This window comes from Hypanus sabinus, chromosome 10, assembly GCF_030144855.1.
Source record: "Hypanus sabinus isolate sHypSab1 chromosome 10, sHypSab1.hap1, whole genome shotgun sequence".
Taxonomy (NCBI): domain Eukaryota; kingdom Metazoa; phylum Chordata; class Chondrichthyes; order Myliobatiformes; family Dasyatidae; genus Hypanus; species Hypanus sabinus.
The window spans coordinates 113,639,198-113,664,662 of NC_082715.1; the positions used below are offsets into that span (position 1 = coordinate 113,639,198).

Sequence of the window (25,465 nt, forward strand, 5' to 3'; positions counted from 1 at the left end):
CACACACTCCCTTTGTACACACACCCACACTCCCTCTGTACACACACACCCACACTCCCTCTGTACACACACCCACACTCTGTACACACACCCACACTCTTTGTACACACACCCATACTCCCTCTGTACACACACCCACTCTCTGTACACACACCCACACTCTCTGTACACACACCCATACTCCCTCTGTACACACACCCACATGCTCTGTACACACACCCATACTCCCTCTGTACACACACACCCACACTCCATCTGTACACACACCCGCACACTCTTTGTACACACACCTGCACTCTCCCTCTGTACACACACACCCATACTCCCTCTGTACACACACCCACACACTCCCTCTGTACACACACCCACACTCCCTCTGTACACATACCCACATACTCCCTCTGTACACACACCCACATACTCCCTCTGTACACACACCCGCACACTCTTTGTACACACACCCACACTCTCTGTACACACACCCACACTCTCTGTACACACACCCACTCTCTGTACACACACCCACGCTCTCTGTACACACACCCACTCTGTACACAAACCCACACACTCTGTACACACACCCATACTCCCTCTGTACACACACCCACACTCCCTCTGTACACACACCCACTCTCTGTACACACACCCACATGCTCTGTACACACACCCATACTCCCTCTGTACACACACCAACACTCCCTCTGTACACACACCCACTCTCTGCACACACACCCACATGCTCTGTACACACACACATACTCCCTCTGTACGCACACACCCACACTCCATCTGTACACACACCCGCACACTCTTTGTACACACACCCGCACTCTCCCTCTGTACACACACACCCATACCACCTCTGTACACACACCCACATACTCCCTCTGTACACACACCCGCACACTCTTTGTACACACAAGCGCACACTCCCTCTGTACACACACACCCATACCCCCTCTGTACACACACCCACATACTCCCTCTGTACACACACCCGCACACTCTTTGTACACACACCCACACTCTCTGTACACACACCCACTCTCTGTACAAACACCCACACTCTCTGTACACACACCCACTCTCTGTACACAACCCCACACACTCTGTACACACACCCATACTCCCTCTGTACACACACCCACACTCCCTCTGTACACACACCCACTCTCTGTACACACACCCACATGCTCTGTACACACACCCATACTCCCTCTGTACACACACACCCACACTCCCTCTGTACACACACCCATACTCTGTACACACACCCACACTCTTTGTACACACACCCACACTCCCACTGTACACACACCCACACTCTCTGTACAATCACCCACACTCTTTGTACACACACCCACACTCCCTCTGTACACACACCCACACTCTTTGTACACACACCCACACTCCCTCTGTACACACACCCACATACTCCCTCTGTACACACACCCACACTCCCTCTGTACACACACCCACATACACCCTATGTACACACACCCACATACTCCCTATGTACACACACCCACACTCCCTCTGTACACACACCCACACTCTTTGGACACACACCCACATTCCCTCTGTACACACACCCACATACTCCCTCTGTACACACACCCACACTCCCGCTGTACACACACCCACATACTCCCTCTGTACACACACCCACACTCTTTGTACACACACCCACATTCCCTCTGTACACACACCCACATACTCCCTCTGTACACACACCCACACTCTTTGTACACACACCCACACTCCCTCTGTACACACACCCACACTCTTTGTACACACACCCACACTATTTGTACACACACCCACACTCCCTCTGTACACACACCCACATACTCCCTCTGTACACACACCACACTCTTTGTACACACAACCACACTCCCTCTGTACACACACCCGCACTCCCTCTGTACACACACCCACACTCCCTCTGCACACACACCCACATACTCCCTCTGCACACACACCCACACTCTTTGTACACACACCCACACTCCCTCTGTACACACACCCACATACTCCCTCTGCACACACACCCACACTCTTTGTACACACACCCACACTCTTTGTACACACACCCACACTCCCTCTGTACACACACCCACACTCTTTGTACACACACCCACACTATTTGTACACACACCCACACTCCCTCTGTACACACACCACACTCTTTGTACACACACCCACAATCTCTGTACACACACCCACACTCCCTCTGTACACACACCCACACTCTTTGTACACACACCCACACTCCCTCTGTACACACACCCACATACTCCCTATGTACACACACCCACACTCTTTGTACACACACCCACACTCCCTCTGTACACACACCCACACTCCCTCTGTACACACACCCACACTCTTTGTACACACACCCACACTATTTGTACACACACCCACACTCCCTCTGTACACACACCACACTCTTTGTACACACACCCACACTCCCTCTGTACACACACCCACACTATTTGTACACACACCCACATACTCCCTCTGTACACACACCCACACTCCCTCTGTACACACACCCACATACTCCCTCTGTACACACACCCACACTCCTTGTACACACACCCACACTCCCTGTCTACACAGACCCACATACTCCCTCTGGACACACACCCACACACACTCAGTACACACACCCACACTCTGTGCACACACCCACATGCTCTGTACACACACCCACACTCCCTCTGTACACACACCCATACTCCCTCTGTACACACACCCACAATCTCTGTACACACACCCACACTCTCTGTACGCACACCCACATGCTCTGTACACACACCCATACTCCCTCTGTACACACACCCGCACACTCCCTCTGTACACACACCCGCACACTCTTTGTACACACACCTGCACACTCCCTCTGTACACACACCCTCACTCTCCCTCTGTACACACACACCCATACTCCCTCTGTACACACACCCGCACACTCCCTATGTACACACACACCCACACTCCCTCTGTACACACACCCACATACTCCCTCTGTACACACACCCACACTCCCTCTGTACACACACCCACATCCTCTATACACACACTCACACTCCCTCTGTACACACACCCATACTCCCTCTGTACACACACCCACTCTTTGTACACACACCCACACTCCCTCTGTACACACACCCACACTCCCTCTGTACAAACACTCCCACACTCTCTGTACACACACCCACATACTCCCTCTGTACACACACCCACACTCTTTGTACACACACCCACACTCCCTCTGTACACACACCCACATACTCCCTCTGGACACACACCCACACTCCCTCTGTACACACACCCACACTCTCTGTACACACACCCACATACTCCCTCTGTACACACACCCACACTCCCTCTGTACACACACCCACACTCTTTGTACACACATCTGCACACCCTCTGTACACACACCCACACTCCCTCTGTACACACACACACACACACACACTCTGTACACACACCCACACTCTCTGTACACACACCCACACGCTCTGTACACACACCCATACTCCCTCTGTACACACACCCGCACACTCTTTGTACACACACCTGCACTCCCTCTGTACACACCACACACCCACATACTCCCTCTGTACACACACCCGCACACTCCCTCTGTACACACACACCCACACTCCCTCTGTACACACACCCACATACTCCCTTTGTACACACACCCACACTCCCTCTGTACACACACCCACATCTTCTATACACACACCCACACTCTGTACACACACCCACAATCTTTGTACACACACCCACATTCCCTCTGTACACACACCCACATACTCCCTCTGTACACACACCCACACTCTTTGTACACACACCCACACTCCCTCTGTACACACACCCACATACTCCCTCTGTACACACCCACACTCTTTGTACACACACCCACACTCCCTCTGTACACACACCCATACTCCCTCTGTACACACACCCACTCTTTGTACACACACCCACACTCCCTCTGTACACACACCCACACTCTCTGTACACACACCCACATACTCCCTCTGTACACACACCCACACTCTTTGTACACACACCCACACTCCCTCTGTACACACACCCACATACTCCCTCTGGACACACACCCACACTCCCTCTGTACACACACCCACACTCTCTGTACACACACCCACACTCCCTCTGTACACACACCCACACTCTTTGTACACACATCTGCACACCCTCTGTACACACACCCACACTCCCTCTGTACACACACCCACACACACACTCTGTACACACACCCACACTCTCTGTACACACACCCACACGCTCTGTACACACACCCATAATCCCTCTGTACACACACCCGCACACTCTTTGTACACACACCTGCACTCCCTCTGTACACACACCCACACTCCCTCTGTACACACACCCACATACTCCCTCTGTACACACACCCACACTCCCTCTGTACACACACCCACACTCCCTCTGTACACACACTCACATACTCACTCTGGCACACACCCACACACACTCTGTACATACACCCATATTCCCTCTGTACACACTCCCACACTCCCTCTGTACACACACCCACACACACACTCTGTACACACACCCACACTCTCTGTACACACACCCACATGCTCTGTACACACACCCATACTCCCTCTGTACACACACCCACACACTCTTTGTACACACACCTGCACTCCCTCTGTACACACACCCGCACTCCCTCTGTACACACACCCACACTCCCTCTGTACACACACTCACATACTCACTCTGGCACACACCCACACTCTGTACACACACCCATATTCCCTCTGTACACACACCCACACTCCCTCTGTACACACACCCACTCTCTGTACACACACCCCCACACTCCCTCTGTACACACACCCACATGCTCTGTACACACACCCACACACCCTCTGTACACACACCCACACTGTACACACACCCATACTCCCTCTGTACACACACCCACACTCCCTCTGTACTCACACCCACTCTCTGTACACACACCCATACTCCCTCTGTACACACACACACTCTCTGTACACACACCCACACTCTCTGTACACACACCCATACTCCCTCTGTACACACACCCACACTCTCTCTGTACACACACCCACTCTCTGTACACACACCCACTCTCTGTACACACACCCAAACTCCCTCTGTACATACAGCCACTTTCTGTACACATTCACACCCTCTGTACAGATTCACTCTGTCTATGCTTTCTGTGTACACACTCACTCCTCTCTATACAGTCGGCCCTCCTTATCCGCGAATTCAACCAACCGCGAATCGAGAAAACCCGGAAGTGCTCTTCCAGCACTTGTTGTTCGAGCATGTGCAGACGTCTTTTTCCTTGTCATTATTCCCTAAACAATGCAGTATAACAACTCTTTACATAGCATTTACATTGTGTTAGGTATTATAAGTAATCTCGAGATGATTTAAAATATACGGGAGGATGTGCATGGGTTATCATGGATCGGGATCGAAAAAAATCATAAGTTCTCTTACTAAGTAAGTCAGAATCCGGTATTATTTAGCGTCAGTTAGTCAGACGTTTGTCTTAGTGTATAGTATATATTTTACCTTTCTATGCATATAAAACACTTGAAAGGTCTGTTTCAGTGCCGGGCTCGGGAATGGAAGTTCTTGGGACTCGGGACAGACTACTTTCGAGTGTGCTCTCCACCGTGCCGGTTTGATGTGGAGGATCAAAACCCCAAAACCCAATAATTAAACCACTGCGTTGATTAGTAATAATTGTAGCTTTCATCGGGGCAGGGCCTTTCTCAGTTTATCCTTTAAAATTGTTCCGATCATTGACCGACTGTAGCCTGAAGCTTTTCCAATGACCGATGGCATTTCACCTCTTTCCGATTGCTTCATTACTTCCACTTTATTTTCAATCGTGATAGTGATTATTTTCGCGAACAGAAACACTGCGGATTCAGAGCTCCGCCACCGGGTCCTAATGTCCACCGCACTGAGACCGGTTAAATAAGGTCTGGGGTTCCGCTGGGTCCTAAGGTCCACCGCATTGAGACAGGGTTGAATAAGGGACTTGAGCATCCGCGAATTTTGGTATCCGCGGGGGTCCCAGAACCAATCCCTCGCAGATCAGGACTGTATACACGTTCACAATCTCATGTGCAAACCCACACACACACACTTACACACTCTCTACCACTATAAACAAGCTCTTCATTTCAGTCCACACCCTCCCACCCTGCACAGATGCCGCCTCCCTCAGACACACACACACACACACACGGTCTGACCTGCGGACAGTCCTGAGGAGTGCGGCCCTCTCCTCGTTGTGGAAAGTGATGATGACACTTGTGGAGGGCAGCTCTGCACTGTACTGCTGCATGGAGCACCTGCAGACAGAGAGAGGACATCAGTCTCACTACCCCTGCCCAGTGCTGAGCAAGATTCAACAGCTCCACCCTCAGCTGGCATCGCTGTGCCAGCTCCAGGACAGCTCAGGATACAAACCTTCAGTTGCCTGAGACCAAGGAGGGATGTACCCAGCCCCAAGGTCAGAGCCACACACACACCCCCAGCCTGGGACGCAGACTGCTTCAGGGAAAGCTCCCAACATTTTTGCACTGCTGAAGGATTGCACAAGTTGTGGACCTTGCCTCTCACCAAGGCCCAAAGAGGAACAGAATTGATAACTGGTTTATTCCTGTCTCATCCAAACAGATTGTGTCAAACACACATAAACTGCGGTAATACAAAGAGGACAGGACGCAGATATTCTCCAAGATTAGACGTAGTGGGCTGAAGCTTCTGTTTAGGAGTTTGTCTTTTCACATGTGAGAGGTCTGTCCCCAACGATTGGTGAGTATCGAGAGCTGTGACAGGTTAGTGGTTCACAAAAGGCCCAGAGAAGGCGGGAGGGGCACATCTGGGGTGAAAGGGCAAGGGAGAGCACGAAGGAAGGGGTCAGGGGTTGGGAAGTAAGTCCCTCAAGTTGTCACAGGGCCAGGGAGAAAGAAATAGTGAAGAGGTCAGGGGTCAAGGGGAAACGTCAGGGTGAAGGGATCTGTCAGAATTAGAGAGAACTACACAAGGGAACCAGGCCCTTCAGCCTATCGAGTCCGTGCTGTCCATCAACCACCTACACTGACCCTAATCCCCACCAGCTCTCCCCCACACAACTGGAGCAACTTGCCCTTCGGCCTGCACATCTTGGGGGTGAGAGAGGGAACCAGAGCACTCAGGAGGGTCCCACATGGTCACAGGGAGGATGTGCAAACTCCACACAGTCAGTACTTGAGGTCAGGATGGAATTCTGGTCTCTGATACTGAGAGACAGTTCAATGTACCACTGGACTGCCCACTCTGCCAGCAAGCAGAACAAAAACCAAGCTCAATCAGGAGTGAGCTGGGACATGGGTCTGTCCCCATGCCATCACCAGAAATGGTAGCTCTTCACACAGACACTGTCTGACCTTCCTAGTTTCATTTCACTTTACCAGCCTCAGCGCTGTTTGGACTATACTGAAGAACTACAGCTCTACACACCGTCCTTACACACTCGGAGACAAGGGACACTTATGTGGGAATGCTATTCTTGGACTACAGTTCAGCATTCAACACCATAATTCCCTCCAGGCTCGACAAGAAGCTCAGAGACCTCGGCCTTCACCCTACCTTGTGTAGCTGGATGCTGGATTTCCTGTCAGATCATCCGCAGGTGGTAAAAATGGACTCCCTCACCTTTGCCTCTCTGACCCTCAACACAGGAGCCCCTCAAGGCTGTGTCCTAAGCCCTCTCCTTTACTCTCTGTATATCCATGACTTTGTCACCACCCACAGCTCCAATCTGCTAATTAAATTTGCTGACGAAGCTACACTGGCCTATGCTCAAATAATAATGGAGCAGCCTACAGAGAAGAAGTCATCACCCTGACACGATGGTGTCAAGAAAACAACCTCTCCCTCAATGTTGCAACAACAAAGGAGCTGATTGTGGACGACAGGAGGAATGGAGGCAGGCTAACCCCTATTGACATCAATGGATCTGGGGTTGAGAGGGTGAACAGCTTTAAGTTCCGCAGCATACACATCACCGAGGATCTCACGTGGTCTGTACATACTGGCTGTGTGGTGAAAAGGGCACAACAGTGCCTCTTTCACCTCAGACAGTTGAGGAAGTTTGGTATGAACTCCAAATCCTAAGAACTTTCTACAGGGGCATAGTTGAGAGCATCCTGACTGGCTGCATCACTGCCTGGTATGGGAACTGTACTTCCCTCAGTCGCAGGACTCTGCAGAGAGTGGTGTGGACTGCCCAGCACAATTAGTTGTGAACTTCCCATGATTCAGGACATTTACAAAGACAGGTGTGTAAACGGGTCTGAAGGATCATTGGAGACCCGAGTCACCCCAACCACAAACTGTTCCAGCTGCTACCATCTGGGAAACGGTACTACAGCATAAAAGCCAGGACCAACAGGCTCCAAACAGCTTCTTCCACCAGGCCATCAGACTGATTAATTCATGCTGACGCAACTGTATTTCTATGTTACATTAATTGTTCTATTATTATAAATTACCATGATTGCACATTTAGATGGAGACGTAACGTACAGATTTTTATTCCTCATGTATGTGAAGGATGTAAGAAATAAAGTCAGTCCAATTCAATACCTGTAGTGCCTGGAGTCCCTGATCGCCCTGCTGCTGGGCACCCGGCCGCTCTCTCGATGGTTGAAGGCATACAGTTTGTAAGGGTCTTCACCAGGCTTCCAGCGTTTGGCCTCCAGGTATGTCCTCTCATCGAAGGTCCCAAACTCTTCCTCAGAGTCCTCCAGGAAGTCCTGAGTGCAGAAATAGGATGGGTGTGAATTGTAGAATGTTGTGACAACACCTCAGGCCTCGCTCTGCAGAGGACAATGTTCCAAATTATTAGCCACAGGGAAACGTACGGTCGCCTAAGACTACAGGAGCCCATTGAGTCTGCTCCGCCATTCCATCATGCCTTATTTATTAGTCCTCTCAAACCCATTCTCCCACCTTCTCCCTGTAACCTATGACACCCTGACTAATTAAGAACTAATCAACCTCTGCTTTAAGTATCCTTGGCCTCCACAGCCGTCTGTGGGAATACATTCTACAGATCCATTCTGCAGTAACTAGCTGCAGGAGTAGGCCATTCAGCCCATTGAGTCTATGCCATTAATCAACACGACCATGGGCATGGTTTCAGTCCTGTGTCCCAGCTTCATATCCTGAGATCATTTTAGCCTTCAGATACTCAAACCCTTTAGACATAGATCCCAATTCCATGAACTATAACATCCTCTGATCCTTTTAACCACTGGATCTTGATCCCTTTAACCAAATCACTCAATCTCTTCAACTATTATACTACACTGCCTTTAATTAGATCACTTGACCTTTTTAACCATTAAATCCTAATTCCCTATGAAGCTTTTATTTCTCTTATTCTTAAAAAAAATCCAGCTGAATGTTTTTCATACAGACCAATTTCTTTATTAAATTTTGATGCAAAAATGTTATCAAAAATCTTAGCTCAAAGACTTGAAAATATTATACCATCTATTATATCACAGGATTTATTAAAAACTGTTGCTCACATTTTAATATACATCAGTTATCGAATGTGATATATTCACCATCCAAAAAAAAATCAGAGTGTATATTATCCTTAGATACAGAAAAAAGCCTTCGATAGGATTGAGTGGAATTATCTTTTTAAGACCTTAGAAAAGTTTAATTTTGGGCCTAATTTTATTCGTTGGGTTAAATTAATTTACCTGTCTCCTACTGCTCAGGTTATTACTAACTCCCAAATTTCTAAGCCCTTTAAATTACAGTGGGGAACTAGACGAGGTTGCCCTCTTAGTCCTTTACTTTTTGCTTTAGCTATAGAACCCTTAACGATAGCATTTTGAGAATCTAATGACATTTCTGGTATACTAAGGGAAGGTATGACTCATAAAATTTCATTATACGCTGATGATATTTTACTTTTTATCTCTAACACTGAAACTTCTTTACCTTTGGTTCTTTCTTTAATTTCCCAGTTCAGTTAATTTTCAGGATATAAGCTGAACTTACATAAAAGTGAGCTGTTTCCTTTAAATGACCTATTGTCATCAAATGCCAGATTTCCATTCCAAGCTGTTACAAGTCAATTTACATATCTAGGTGTAACAATTACTAAAAACTTCAAGAATTTATTTAAAGAAAACTTAAACCCCTTATTGAATTATGTGAAAAAGACGCTTTCTAAATGGTCTCCTCTTTCTTTATCCCTAATTGACCGAATGAATTCGATTAAAATGAAGATTCTTCCTAAATTTTTATATCTTTTTCAGGCTTTACCTATTTTTATTCCTAAGACATACTTTGATTCTTTAGATTCAATTTTAACATAGAAACATAGAAAATAGGTGCAGGAGTGGGCCATTCGAGCCTGCACCGCCATTCAGTATGATCATGGCTGATCATCCAACTCAGAACCCTGTACCTGCTTTCTCTCCATACCCCCGATCCCTTTAGCCACAGGGGCCATATCTAACTTCCTCTTAAATATAGCCAATGAACCGGCCTCAACTGTTTCCTGTGGCAGAGAATTCCACAGATTCACCACTCTCTGTGTGAAGAAGTTTTTCCTCATCTCGGTCCTAAAAGGCTTCCCCTTTATCCTTAAACTGTGACCCCACGTTCTGGACTTCACAACATCGGAAACAATCTTCCTGCATCTCGCCTGTCCAATCCCTTTAGAATTTTATATGTTTCAATAAGATCCCCCCTCACTCTTCTAAATTCCAGTGAATATAAGCCTAGCCCGGGGGTCGGCAACCCGCGGCTCCGGAGCCGCATGCAGCTCTTTCATCTCTGTGCTGCGGCTCCCTGTGGCTTTGGAAGATAAATGATGAGTATTTAATTAAAATGTATTTTATGTTAGTTTGTTAGTTTTTGAAATGTAATTCTAAATTTGAAGATTATGGTGATCTTGTACAATCTAAATAAAATGTGTTTTTTGTTGCTATTAATATACGTCACCACTGCCAATGCCTGACACCGGCCAGTGCGCGATTTCTTTAATTTCTCGATCCAAGGTAGGCTAACTATGGAGAATTCTAAAAAAAGAAAAGTGACTGAAGAAAACAGAATGTTTAATGATACGTGGGCAGATTCATTTGCTTTCACTGTTGACGATACTGGTTTACCGGTATGCTTAATATGCAATGAGAAACTAGCAAACAACAAAAATTCAAAAGTCGCAAGACATTTCCAGAATAAACACGCAGCCTTTGCTCATCCGGATGGAGATGAGAGAAAAAAAGCCGTTTCGGAACTGATGCAGAAGGTTGATCTGAGCAAAAATCATTTCCAGAAGTGGATGAAGTCTGGAAAATCAACGACATTTGCTAGTGTTGTTGCCGCTCAGGAAATAGTCAGGCACGGGAAGCAGTTTACAGATGGTGAATATATAAAAGAATCTTTCATTAAGATTTCAGATCATCTATTCACGGACTTTAAAAACAAGAGTGAAATTGTGCAGAAGATCAGGGATATGCCCCTCTCTGCAAAGACTGTCAAAGACAGAACCATAAAAATGGCAGAAGACATCACAATACAGCAAATTAAAGACATCAATTCAGCTGTGGCCTACTCGATTGCCTGTGACGAGTCTAAAGACAAAGGTGATATTGAACAAATAGCGTTGTTCTGCCGGTATGTAAACTCTGCTGGGCCACGGGAAGAAATGATTGAGTTGATACCTCTTAAAAGGCCAAACACAGGGGGAGGACATCTGTGAGGCTGTCTTGAATTGTTTAAGAGCCAAAGGAATAAAGACCACCCACCTGGTGTCAGTAGCTACTGATGGGGCACCTTATGACAGGAGCACACAAGGGATTTGTGGCTTTACTGCAGAAGTCACTGGACAGAAGGCTGCTGACTTTTCACAGCATCTTGCACCAAGAGGCACTGTGCGTATGAACATTTCCTCCAGAATGCACAGAAGTAATGGATGTTGTCATTCAGATTGTCAATAAAATAATGGCAAAAAGTTTAAATCACCGTCAATTCCGTTTGTTACTGGATGAGCTGGAAAGCGCATATTCTGATCTCCTGCTGCACAACAGTCCGGTGGCTATCAAGAGGGGAGGTGCTTTGTCACGTGTCTGCAAGAAGTGAAAACTTTCCTGGGCAGCAAAGGGCTCACCTTTCCTGAGCTGGAACAGCCAGAGTGGCTGGAAAAGCTACACTTCATGGTAGACATGACAGCGCACCTGAACACGCTGAACACAGCTCTTCAGGGGAAAGGACGCACAGCCCTGCACATGTTGGAGGATGTTTTGGCATTTGAGCACATGTTGACAGTGCTTGCCAGAGATTTACAGAAAGGCACATTGTCTCACTTCCCCAATTTGAGAGAGTTCAAACAAGCTCACGACATGATAAATTCGGAGTATTTACATTCTGCAATCATCGCAATGCAAACATCGTTTGGGAAACACCTCTGTGAGTTCAGAGAGGTAAAAAACACATTATCCTTCCCGGTCACTCCCCTAAGCATCGATCCATCCCTACTGAATACGACTGCATTGGCAGGCGTGAGTCAACCTGATCTTGAGATGGAACTGGCCGACATGGCCGACAAAGACATATGGGTGTCCAAGTTTAGACGCTTGACAGCACACCTTGAAGATGTTGCCCGTCAGAAGGCCGTTCTTGCTCAGAATCACAAATGGAGTGATATTGAAAACCTCCCCAAACCGGACAAACTTGTGTTCGAAACATGGAATGCTATCCCCGACATTTATGTAAACATTAAAAAGTACGCGCTTGGAGTCCTGTCAATCTTTGGATCCAAATATGTACGTGAGCAGGTGTTCTCCAACGTGAACTTTATTAAAAACAAGCATCCAGCATGCCTCACAGATGACAGCTTGCGATCCTGTGTAAAGATGAAGGTGACGTCATACAGCCCTGATGTGCCGACGCTGTGCGCTGAGGTCCAGGAGCAGAAATCCCATTAACCAAGTATGATATATATTTTAATTGCCTATTATTTTACATATATTCATATTTTTTCATGGTTCAGTGAAATAGTCCTTTTATTTTTCAGGTTGACAGCTGGCTGACGTTATTTTTGGTTTGCTGCTGGCGGACAATTTAAGTTTGGCGTTTTTCATAAATACAAGAAGGACTCAAATAGACTGAGTATTTTACTTAAAAGTAACCTTCAACCCAACGTCTTTTTTTCGGAGTTCAAAATGTTTTTGTTGCATGCAGAAATGTAATTTCGTTTTCTCTGCAGGAGTTCATCAATTTCATAAATGCAACACATTATAGTTTGTTTATACATAGCATAAAGGCAAAAAAAACGTTGTATGCAGTGTTATTTCATTTTAAATGTCAAACGGGTTTTGTGGCTCCCAGTGTTTTCTTTTCTGTGGGAGACGGGTCCAAATGGCTCTTTCAGTGGTAAAGGTTGCTGACCCCTGGCCTAGTCGATCCAGTCTTTCTTCATATGAAAGTCCTGCCATTCCAGGAATCAATCTGGTGAACCTTCTTTGTACTCCCTCTATGGCAAGAATGTCTTTCCTCAGATTAGGGGACCAAAACTGCACACAATACTCTAGGTGCGGTCTCACCAAGGCCTTGTACAACTGCAGTAGAACCTCCCTGCTCCTGTACTCAAATCCTTTTGCTATGAATGCCAACATACCATTTGCCTTTTTCACCACCTGCTGTACCTGCATGCCCACCTTCAATGACTGGTGTACAATGACACCCAGGTCTCGTTGCATCTCCCCTTTTCCTAATCGGCCACCATTCAGATAATAATCTGTTTTCCTGTTCTTGCAACCAAACATTGCATCACATTTATCCACATTAAATTGCATCTGCCATGAATTTGCCCACTCACCTAACCTATCCAAATCATCCTGCATCCTCTTAGCATCTTCCTCACAGCTAACACCGCCACCCAGCTTCGTGTCATCCGCAAACTTGGAGATGCTGCATTTAATTCCCTCGTCTAAATCATTAATATATATTGTAAACAACTGGGGTCCCAGCACTGAGACTTGCGGTACCCCACTAGTCACTGCCTGCCATTCTGAAAAGGTCCCGTTTACTCCCACTCTTTGCTTCCTGTCTGCCAACCAATTCTCTTACACATCAATACCATACCTCCAATACCGTGTGCTTTAAGTTTGCACACTAATCTCCTGTGTGGGACCTTGTCAAAAGCCTTTTGAAAATCTAAATATACCACATCCACTGGCTCTCCCCTATCCACTCTACTAGTTACATCTTCAAAAAATTCTATAAGATTCGTCAGACATGATTTTCCTTTCACAAATCCATGCTGACTTTGTCTGATGATTTCACCTCTTTCCAAATGTGCTGTTATCACATCTTTGATAACCGACTCTAGCATTTTCCCCACCACCAATGTCAGACTAACTGGTCTATAATTCTCCAGTTTCTCTCTCCCTCCTTTTTTAAAAAGTGTGGTTACATTAGCCACCCTCCAATCCTCAGGAACTAATCCAGAATCTAAGGAGTTTTGAAAAATTATCACTAATGCATCCACTATTTCTTGGGCTACTTCCTTAAGCACTCTGGGATGCAGACCATCTGGCCCTGGGGATTTATCTGCCTTTAATCCCTTCAATTTACCTAACACCACTTCCCTACTAACATGTATTTCCCTCAGTTCCTCCATCTCACTAGACCCTCGGTCCCTTACTATTTCTGGAAGATTATTTATGTCCTCCTTAGTGAAGACAGAACCAAAGTAGTTATTCAATTGGTCTGCCATGACCTTGTTCCCTATGATCAATTCACCTATTTCTGACTGTAAAGAACCTACATTTGTTTTGACCAATCTTTTTCTTTTCACGTATCTATAAAAGCTTTTACAGTCAGTTTTTATGTTCCTTGCCAGCTTTCTCTCATAATCTTTTTTCCCTTTCCTAATTAAGCCCTTTGTCCTCCTCTGCTGGTCTGTGAATTTCTCTCAGTCCTCAGGTGTGCCACTTTTTTTTTTGCTAATCTATATGCTTCTTCTTTGGACTTGATACTTTCGCTAATTTCCCTTGTCAGCCACGGGTGCACTACCTTCCCTGGTTTATTCTTTTGCCAAACTGGAATGAACAATTGTTGTAGTTCATCCATGTGATCTTTAAATGCTTTAAATACCCATTGCATATCCATCAACCCTTGAAGTATCATTTGCCAGTCTATCTTAGCTAATTCACGTCTCATACCTTCAAAGTTACCCTTCTTTAAGTTCAAAACCTTTGTTTCTGAATTAATTATGTCACTCTCCATCTTAATGAAGAATTCCACCATATTATGGTCACTCTTACCCAAAGGGCCTCGCACAACAAGGTTGCTAACTAACCCTTCCTCATTGCTCAATACCCAGTGTAGAATGGCCTGCTCTCTAGTTGGTTCCTTGACATGTTGGTTCAGAAAACCATCCCGCATACATTCCAAGAAATCCTCTTCCTCAGCACCCTTACCAATTTGGTTCACCCAATCTATATGTAGATTGAAGTCACCCATTATAACTACTGTTCCTTTATTGCACACATTTCTAATTTCCTGTTTAATGCCATCCCCAACCTCACTACTACTGTCAGGTGGCCTGTACACAACTCCCACCAGTGTTTTCTGCCCCTTAGTGTTATGCAGCTCTACCCATATCGATTCCACATCCTCCAGGCTAATGTCCTTCCTTTCTATTGCGTTAATCTCCTCTCTAACCAGCAATGCTACCCCACCTCCTTTCCTTTCCTATCACTCCTGTAATATCCCTCCCTCCTATAACACCTTATATTTGGAATAATAAACAAGCTCGTTTAAGTAAAGTTTACCTACAAAGAAATAAAGAGATGGGTGGATTAGCCCTACCTAATTTTAGGTTTTACTATTGGGCTGCCAACAAAAGGAATATTACTTTCTGGTCCTATTATATTTATCATAAAGATTGCCCATCATGGGTCTCCTTAGAAGTTAATTCTGTAAAAATTTCCTCTATTGTTTCTCTTCTTGGATCATACTCTTCTTTTTCAGCAAATAAAACAACAGATAACATAATTGTTAAGCAAAGTTTAAGGATCTGGTCTCAATTTAGAACATTTTTTGGTTTAGCGAATTTTTCATTATCATCTCCCATTCTCCTTGATTATTTTTTTTTAAATCCCTTCCATGACTGACAAAGTCTTTAAGGATTGGGATGTACTAGGTATTAAGTGTTTTGGGGACCTGTTTATCTCAGGATTTTTTGCTTCATTTGACCAATTGTCAACTAAATTTGCACTCCCAAAAACACATTTTTACAGATACCTACAAATTACAGATCTCATACATTCCCAATTAGCTATAGTTAATTTTCCTATAGGTCCTGATAAAAATTTACTGGATGATCTTTTAAATTTAAAACCTTTTGTTAATGGCTCTATTACTTGTTGATTGATTCTAGACAAGACTTTTTAGACAAAATAAAAAAAGCTTGGGAGGATGACCTAAATTGTCAGATTTCTGATGAAAGATGGAATAAAATTCGTAAACAGGTTAATAAATCATCTTTCTGTGCTCATCATTCCCTTCTACAATTTAAAGTGGTTCATAGAGCTTACATTTCTAAACAGAAGCTCTCCAGTTTTTATCTGAACGTTTCTCCACTTTGTAATAAATGCAACTCTGCTGATGTCTCTTTAATTCATATGTTTTGGTTTTGCCCTAAAATTGAAAAGTTTTGGCTGGAAGTATTCCATACCTTCTCACAACTTTCTAGGGTCCAATTTGACCCAAATCCCCTTACCGCCTTGTTTGGTATTATTGCAAATGAAGATATAACTTTAAATACTCCTAACCTACAGGTTTTAGTTTTTACGTCACTTTTAGCAAGGAGAGCAATCTTGCTTAAATGGAAGGAGTCTACCCCCCTACACATCTTCAATGACTACGCGATATTATGTCTTATTTAAATTTAGAGAAGATCCACATCTCAGTCTTAAATTCGAAACGATCTTTTTATGATATCTGGGGACCTTTCCTAAATTACTTTTCCAATTTATAAAGCTTAACAGTGCGCAGACTTTTATGTATATTTGTATCTTCTCTTCTTAAACGAATATATTTTTTCTCTAATTATCCATTATCATCCATCAGCTTTTTCCTTTGGTAGCTGGTAGGGGGGTTGACTTTATTTAATATATAAAAAATTTATTTTATGATGTATGACCTATCTTTAAATTTTTGATTATGGAGTGGTATACCTTTATGTGATGTGCTATAATATTTTGATTAATTTTATCACAATATATGAATGTACACAATTTATGTTGAGATGTATCTATGTGTGGCACTCTGTAAATCTTGATTTTTTCTTATGAATAAAAATACTGTAAAAGATAAATCCTAATTCCTTTAACCAGCTTTCACAATCCTTTTCTCTATTAGAACCCTTGATCTTGTATCTATTGGAATTATACCTAAATCCTCATGAGTATCTTTCATGACCAGACCTCCATTGCTTTCTGCTGAAATGAATTCCAGTTTGTTTGCCCTCTGAGTGAATAAATTCCTCCTCACCTCAGTCTTAAAAGACTGACCCTCCATTCTTAGGCCATGATCTCGATTTCCCTACCATCAGGAACAACTTTCCAGCTTCTAGCCTGCCCAGTTCCATCAGGATTTTATATTTTTCAATGATGTCTCCTCTCGTATATCTCAGTTCTAGCACATAAATCCAGCATTCCGATCTCTCTCTGTAGCTCAGTCACGTCATTCCAGGAGTCTATTCAACCCACAGCAGGGAATGATTCCATCTTGGGGACATTCAGAGGAAGGAAGTCCACAATCGTTATTTGGAAAAAGGCCCCACCCAAGCAGGCTGATAAAATCTGAACATCACCCCTTAAAAGAATAATGTGACCTTTGGATGCATCACAGCTTAGTATGATAAGCGCTCTGCCCAAGACTGCCAGAAATCACAGGGGGGTGAGTGCGGTCCAGTCCATTACCCATGTTCATAATGCACTGTGCTGCTGCCACAAACAGCTGATCGTAACCGTCATGGCAGTTACATCCTGTGAATGTGCGGCTCAGAAAATCAACTTCCACTTGGACCAGTTTCCCTCCATGGACTGAGTACACTACCCGCTGCCTCAGTAACGCAGCTGAAGAGCCCCTCCCTTCCTCGTCATTCTCTCCCCTCCCATCAGATAGAAGATACAAAAACCTGAGAACACGTACCACTGGGCCCAAGGACAGCTTCAGAGGTAACGATGAACTCATAATCATCTCCCAATCTACCTGATTGAGGCTCCTGGACTTGGTCAGTGTATCACTGTATTCTGCATTCCATTTATTGTTACGACTTCAGTGTACACAGAACGGCAAAATCTGACTGGATGAAGCAAAATCAGAAGCTCTTTGCTGCATCCCAGTAACCAATAATAAATCAGTAAAGTCATCAAGAGTGGGATGTATTGTCTGACAAAGGGCCTCAACCTGAAGTGGTGCCTTTTTGTCTCTCTCCACATGCTGCCTGGCCGCCAAGTGTTTCCAGCACCATTTTTCTCAGATTTCTAGCATCTGCAGTGTTTGCTCTTTGCTCGTTGAATTTATTACCTGGAGATTTTTGCATGTTGAGTGAGTACAGGGATATTGGGTTGGGGACGAAGCGACCGGGTGCAAGATTAGCCTCGGTCTTATTGAATGGTGGGGCAGGTCTGAGGGGCTGAATGGCCTCCTCCTGTCTCTGCTCCTTGTTTTATGATTAGTTGAGACAACTCATGGAACAATATACCTGAGATTGCTGAGAGAGCACTGTCAGTGCTCCGAGTGAAGGCATTAGCATCCAGAGCAATATTAACTGTTAAGCAGACCAACTTTAATTATACATATCGAATGAAGTTGAAAACTTTTAAACCGTAAACCGCCAGAGAAAGCTCAGGCCCTGCATAATGGGGGAGGGAGGTCTGCAACTAGACGGCACAAGTTTAAGGTGAGAGGGGAGAGATTTGAAGGGAACCTGGGGCGCAACCTCTTCACGCCAACAGTGGAATGAGCTGCCAGAAGAGACAGGTACAAATACAATGTTTAAAAGACATTTGCACAGGAAGGCTTAGAGTAGGGCTCCACGCATCCCTTGCTTTAAGGCACTGGACCATGGCATAAAAAAGGTTGGGAACCCCTGGTTTACGGGGTTTGGAGTCAAATGCTGGCAAATGGGGTTAGTTAAGGCGGGTAATGTGGTCAGGATGGAAGAGTCAGGATGAAGGATCCGTTTCCATGCCATATGCCTCCATCATTCTATGTCTCTATCCACAGATCATTAGAACATCAGGGCCAGGCGAGAGGGAAGAAGCCAAAGGGTCAATGGCTTTGAATCTGGAGGTTAATACACCACTTTGGGGTTCTCACGTTTAACTGTCATTCATTCTTTGGGGCACCTCTCTGTTTTCGTGGATGTTTGTGAAGAAAAAGTATTTCAGGATGTATATTGTATACATTTCCCTGACATTAAATTTGACCTTTGAACTCAGGGAGTTCCAGATTCAGGGCAAGGTCTTGCCCCAGTGACACATACTCATGGTGGGCACAGGACAGGGACGGGTGGGGGCGGTGTCACTGGGCTACCATACCCAGAGAGAGGGGTCTCACCCCAGATACACCACCATGGATGTCATGTAACTGGGGTTCCAGATGCAAGAGAGAGAGGTTGCCCTGTGGGCAGATTTACCAGGATGTTGCCCAGATTCCAGGATGAGGAGAGATCTTGGGAAGATCATTCTCCTGGAACACAGAATAAAGAGAGATTTCCACAAATTCAAGCATTGGTTGTCCAGGACAAAGTAGTCATTTGATCAGCACAACATCTCTCATCCTAAATTTTCACTCCCTCCACCTCCGGGCTACAAAACACACAGCAGGCACTCACCCAGGCCACTCTGCTGGCAGTTCCCAAACCAGCCCCCTCTACCTGCAAGGACAAGGGCATTGGGTGCAGGGTAACACCACCACCCACAGGTTCCTCTCCAAGTCACACATCATCCTGACTTGGGAATATATCAGGTTCCTTCAATATTACTGGGTCCACATCCCAAAACTTCCTCTGTAGCGAGATCACAACAACACCTTCACCACGTTGGAGAAGTAAGAATCTTTTTTCCAGGGTTGGAGAATCAAAAATGAAGTGGCATGGGTTTAAAGGGGAGAGATTTAATAGGAACTTGTGCACAGAGGGAGGTCAGTATATGATTGGAGGCACATACAATAACAACATGATAAGGAAAGGTTTGGAGAGGTATGGGTTTAACACAGGTAAGTGGGACCAGCTCAGGTGGGCATTCTGGTACCATGGATGAAGAACCCTTTTCTCTGCTATACAACTCTACAATTCCTAGGGACTACAGCAGTTCAGGGAGGTGGTTCACTCGCACCTTCCGAAGGAGCAGTGAGGGATGGGCAGTATTTGTTCAACTTGCCAGTGAAGCCCAGATCAAAGTGAAATCCACTGCTCTCCCTGGTTTCCAGCATGTACCTGTCTTTAATGTAATCATCCTCTCCCATTTCTGTGCCCTGCCAAGAACACAATCCTAATCATATCGCTCAATTTCCTTCCACGACAATTAATTTCAACAACAACCTGCAACCAAGCACGAAAAGCCTTGAATAATTGATATTTTCAGACCTCATCACAAAGCAGCTTGTTCTCTCAGCATCCTTTATGCCAGCTACAAAGTCCTTGTGGAAAATTCCTACCGAGTGGAATGACATATTGTGGGAAGAGGAAACAACACCTCAGGATGACCATTCATTTACCTGCCTCTGAGCAGCCATAAACCCCGAGTACCCAACACCAGGCATACACACCCGTCTCACTGACTTTCTCAGACAAGAAAGCAGCCATCTCCCTGTGTGGAAAGGCAACAAGGAGAGCTGTTCACTGCATTCTGCTTCCTTTTACCCTCCTCAAGGTACTTATGACCTGTCCGGATGACACACTAATCAAAAGCTTTTCCCTGTATCAGGATACAGAATCAGAATTAGGTTTATTATCATTGGCATGTGACACGAAATTTGTTAACTTAGCAGTAGCAGTTCGATGCAATACATAATATAGAAAACAAAATAATAAGCAATAAATAAATCTTATTCAGCATACGTTATACAGTGTATGTAGGCCTCCGTTAGTCTCAACAGACCACGGATTTGTGCCTTGGGAAGTTTCCAGGGTTTTTTTTAAATGGAAGACTGGCAGTTGCTCAAGCTGCAAGTCTCCCCTCTCCACGCCACCGATGTTGTCCAAGGGAAGGGCATTAGGACCCATACAGCTTGGCACCGGTGTCATCACAGAGCAACGTGTGGTTAAGTGCCTTGCTCAAGGACACACACGCAGCCTCAGCCAAGGCTCGAACTAGCGACCTTCAAATCACTAGACGAACGCCTTAACCACTTGGCCACATGCCAACACATTATACAGTATACGTATATTGAATAGATTAAAAATCATGTAAAAAACAGAAATACTATATATTTTTAAAAAGTGATGTAGTGTCCAAGGTTTCAATGGCTACTTAAGAATCGGATGGCAGAGGGGAAGAAGCTGTTCCTAAATCATTGAGTGTGTGTCTTCAGGCTTCTGTACCTCCTACCTGATGGTAACAGTGAGAAAAGGGCATGTCCTGGGTGCTGGAGGTCCTTAATAATGGACGCTGCCTTTCTGAGACACCGCTCCTTAAAGATGTCCTAGGTACTTGTAGGTTAGCAGCCAAGATGGAGCCAACTAAATTTACAATCCTCTGTAGCTTCTTTCGGTCCTGTGCAATAGACCCCCACCCCCATACCAGACACTGATGCAGCCTGTCAGAATGCTCTCCATGGTGCATCTATAAGATTTTTGAGTGTATTTGTTGACATACCAAATCTCTTCAAACTCCAAATAAAGTAAAGTCATTGTCTTGCCTTCTTTATAACTGCATCAATATTTTGGGACCAGGTTCGATCCTCAGAGATCTTGACACCCAGAAATTTGAAACTGCTCACTCTCTCCACTTCCGATCCCTCTCATCTTAAACAAACAAACAAACTCATCTTCAACCTATGCCCACTCCACCTTACTACAGTAAACTGATTGTCCATTATCAACAACAATATCAATTTGCTCACAATACACAGTAGAAACTATTGATCTCAGGACTGAAAGACTTAACGTATGAGGAGCTTCTGGTGCCTCTGGGCCTGTGCTCAGTGGAGTTCAGAAGGATGAAGGAGGGATCTCATTGAAACCTACGAGACACTGAAGGCCTAGATAGAGCGGACATGGAGATATTTCCAGTAATGGAAGAGTGCAGGATCTGAGGACACAGCCTCAGAATAAAGGGAAGTCCCTTCAGAACTGAAATGAGGAGGCATTTCTTCTGCCAGAAAGGAGTGAACCAGTGGAATTCATTGCCAGAGAGGGCCGTGGAAGCCAAGTTATTGGGTACATTCAAGGCAGAGATTGGTAGTTTCTTGATGGGTAAGCCCTCTTGTAGCAGATGGGAACTTCTGAATGCAGCAATGCCAGATTGAAGACGTCTTTGAATGCACCCACCAGTTGGTTGGCTGTCTGCATAACTTTGATATAAATAAGTTTTATATGATTACAAGGTGCTGCCTGTTCAGCCTTACTGTTCACTGTGTGCAAGGGTGTCAGCCCAGACTCTGAAGCCTGACTCTACACCAGCAGCCTCGTCTCCTTCTTAACCAGTCTCCCACTCTGAAAAGATTTGTCGCTTGATGAGCTGAACTTCCCAACCATGACTGCCCTCCCGTGCCACCTCCTCTCCTTTCCCTCAGACATCGAGGGAACCTTCGGTGACAGGTTGAGCAGACCCTGACTCCATCTTGCCTGCTCAGCACTCATCACCTCTGTTAATTATAATTCAGTGTAAGCTTACAACATCCACACCCCACCTGCATCCAACTAGGGCCTCTTGCCCATCATCTCCATACCTTGAATGGTTCGGTGTCAGTGTCATTATTAAACTCCACTCCTTGTATTGAGTCCTTCCAATAGTCTACAATCTTTTATTTATCTCTCTCTTTTGCTCTCTGCTCATTCACTTCCCTAACCTCGTACCCTTCGGCCCTTTTTGTCCAGACTAACACATGCAACGTGCTGAGGGAGCTCAGCAGGTCAGGCTGCACCCATGGAGAAGAGTAAACAGTCGATGGTTCAGGCTTATACCTTCCAGCAGGACTCCTGGTAATCCATGCCTCAAATGTTCCCTACCTGAGCTAAGCCCCACTTGCCCACGTTTGGACCATGTCTCTTTAAAACCCTCCTATCCATGTAACTGCTGTAATTGTATCCAACTCTACCATTTCCTTCGGCAGCCTGTTCGGTGTAGCCACCACCCCAGTGTTAGAAAATTGCCCCTCAGGTCCCCTTTAAATCTCACCCCTCTCACCTTCAACCTAACTCTTCTAGTTTTAGATTCCCTTACCATGGGGAAAAGACCTGTGACCATTCATCATAATCTGCACCCCTCATGATTTTATAAACCTCAATAAGGTCACCCCTCAGCCTTCTACATTAAAACAGTCCCAGCCAACACAGTCTCAACTCAAGCCTTTTCATCCCAGTAACTGACTTGTGAATCTTTTCTGCACATTCTCTAGCTTAGTTACATCCTTCTCACATATTCTGCCTTGCTGCATATGAGAGTAAGAAATTAATTGCAATTCCTTGGGCATTGGACAACCTCTCTGGGCCGAGCCCTTCAGGTCCCAGGATCATACGCAGGTTGAACGGTGAGGTGCTGCCTCGATCCACTCTTCCCCGTGAGTATGTGAGGGTCTCCCCCGCCCATTGTGATGTATAACTGAAGCCGGCTGCTGTGCTGCAAATGTGGGAACATCCAATGGAACGTTCATCACCACCATCAGTGCTCCAGGATGTTGGGAAAGTAGAACCTATTCCCAAATGGAGCAGCAACAGAGTTCTTGCACACGTTCCCTAACAGAGACATTGATGGTAGACAGGGTGCTGAAGAAAGCTCGACTTCATCAATCAGGGCAGTGAGCATCGAGGCTGGGAGAAACTCTCCAGTTGTCCGTGGTGTTGATGAGGTCTCATTTGGAAAGTCGTGCTCAGTTTTGGTGGCCCTGTCATAGGAAAGAAGCCACTGAGCTGAAAAGAGAGCAGTGGAGATTGATGAGGACATTGCCAGGACTCAAGGGACTGAGCTAAGGAGAGAGATTGAGCAGGGTGACCCTAAGCCTAACCTGAACTTGATCACCATGGAGAAGCTGGCCAAAAGTCTATTTCTGTGCTGTGTGACTCCACAATGGGAAATTAAATAACTGGGATTTACTTTAGAGCAGGGTGGATAAAATGAAGGGTGGGAATGCCCCCAAAGACAGCAGTCGCAGAGTAGTGTACGGTGACAGATACATACTTCATAATACATTTACTTTGAGGGGTGGGGGGCATAGAAGTTTGCAAAGATCACAAACCCTGGCCTATCAGTCAAGCAATACAGCCTGTCCCCATCTGTGTGTGTGAACTCTCATCCATCTTCATAATCAGTCTCCTTAAAATGGTGACTCAATCAGACATGTGGAACATTGAAACTTAGGTCAGGACAAATAAAAATATAATTGTAGCCTGTATACAGAGACTTGCCTCAACATCAAAGCATCCCCGAGAGGCAGGTTGGTGTGCAGACAGTGAGAGCAGTCATTGCACACCATCCTGCCAGTTATGCTGAACCCAGAGTCGACAGTGGGAGCTGATGGGATCAGGCTAGCTGGGCGGAGATGAGCAAAAGGTCGAGGGAGGAGATAAAGAGAAGGGCGAGGGAGGAAATGGGGGAGTGGTTCGAGGAGGAGTTTGGGGTGGGGTCGAAGGCGATGAGGGAAAGGCTCAGGGAGGAGGCGAGGCGTGGGTGAGAAGACGGGGAGAAGGTTGCAGGGCTGCTCGGAGAGCTGGGCAGGTTTCAGAGTGCAGTGTCCTGTCTCGGGGTGTTGGCTCTATTGTACACACGGGACCCCATGCCAAGGTTCTGCCCCCCCCCCCCACAGATGCCACCCCTCACCTGCCCCCATTCTGACTGGAGTGTACAAGGCAAGGGGAAAGCACACAATTTATTTTCCAGGGGAGGAGGTGCCAAAAACAAGAGGGTATAAATTTAAGATCAGCTGAGAGATTTAAAGGGGACATTGAGCAGCTTTTTCACACAGAGGGTGCAGAGCTGCCAAAAGCAGCGGGTGAGACGGGCATCCAGTTCCTGATAAAGGGGTTGATGTCCAAAAGGTCAACTGTGCACTTCCCTCCTTAGATACAGTCTGACCTGCAGAGTTCCTCCAGCATTTAGTGAGGGTTGTTCCAGATCTCGTGTTTCCCGTCAGATAAGTA

General features: G+C 45.7%; 1 protein-coding gene across 3 annotated transcripts in view; it reads right to left on the reverse strand.

The window, feature by feature from the left end:
- The window catches only part of galnt14 (UDP-N-acetyl-alpha-D-galactosamine:polypeptide N-acetylgalactosaminyltransferase 14 (GalNAc-T14)), a 73,529-nt gene that overhangs the window by 41,523 nt on the left and 6,541 nt on the right, over positions 1–25,465 (reverse strand). For 2 of the 3 annotated variants that reach the window (XM_059982691.1, XM_059982690.1), the window contains exons 2-3: positions 8,701–8,870; positions 6,321–6,419 (exon numbers count right to left, since the gene is read on the reverse strand). In XM_059982691.1, coding sequence (XP_059838674.1) covers positions 6,321–6,419; positions 8,701–8,870 — 269 coding nt within the window. The remainder of the gene's footprint in view (positions 1–6,320; positions 6,420–8,700; positions 8,871–25,465) is intronic. The other variant, XM_059982692.1, reaches the window with a different exon arrangement.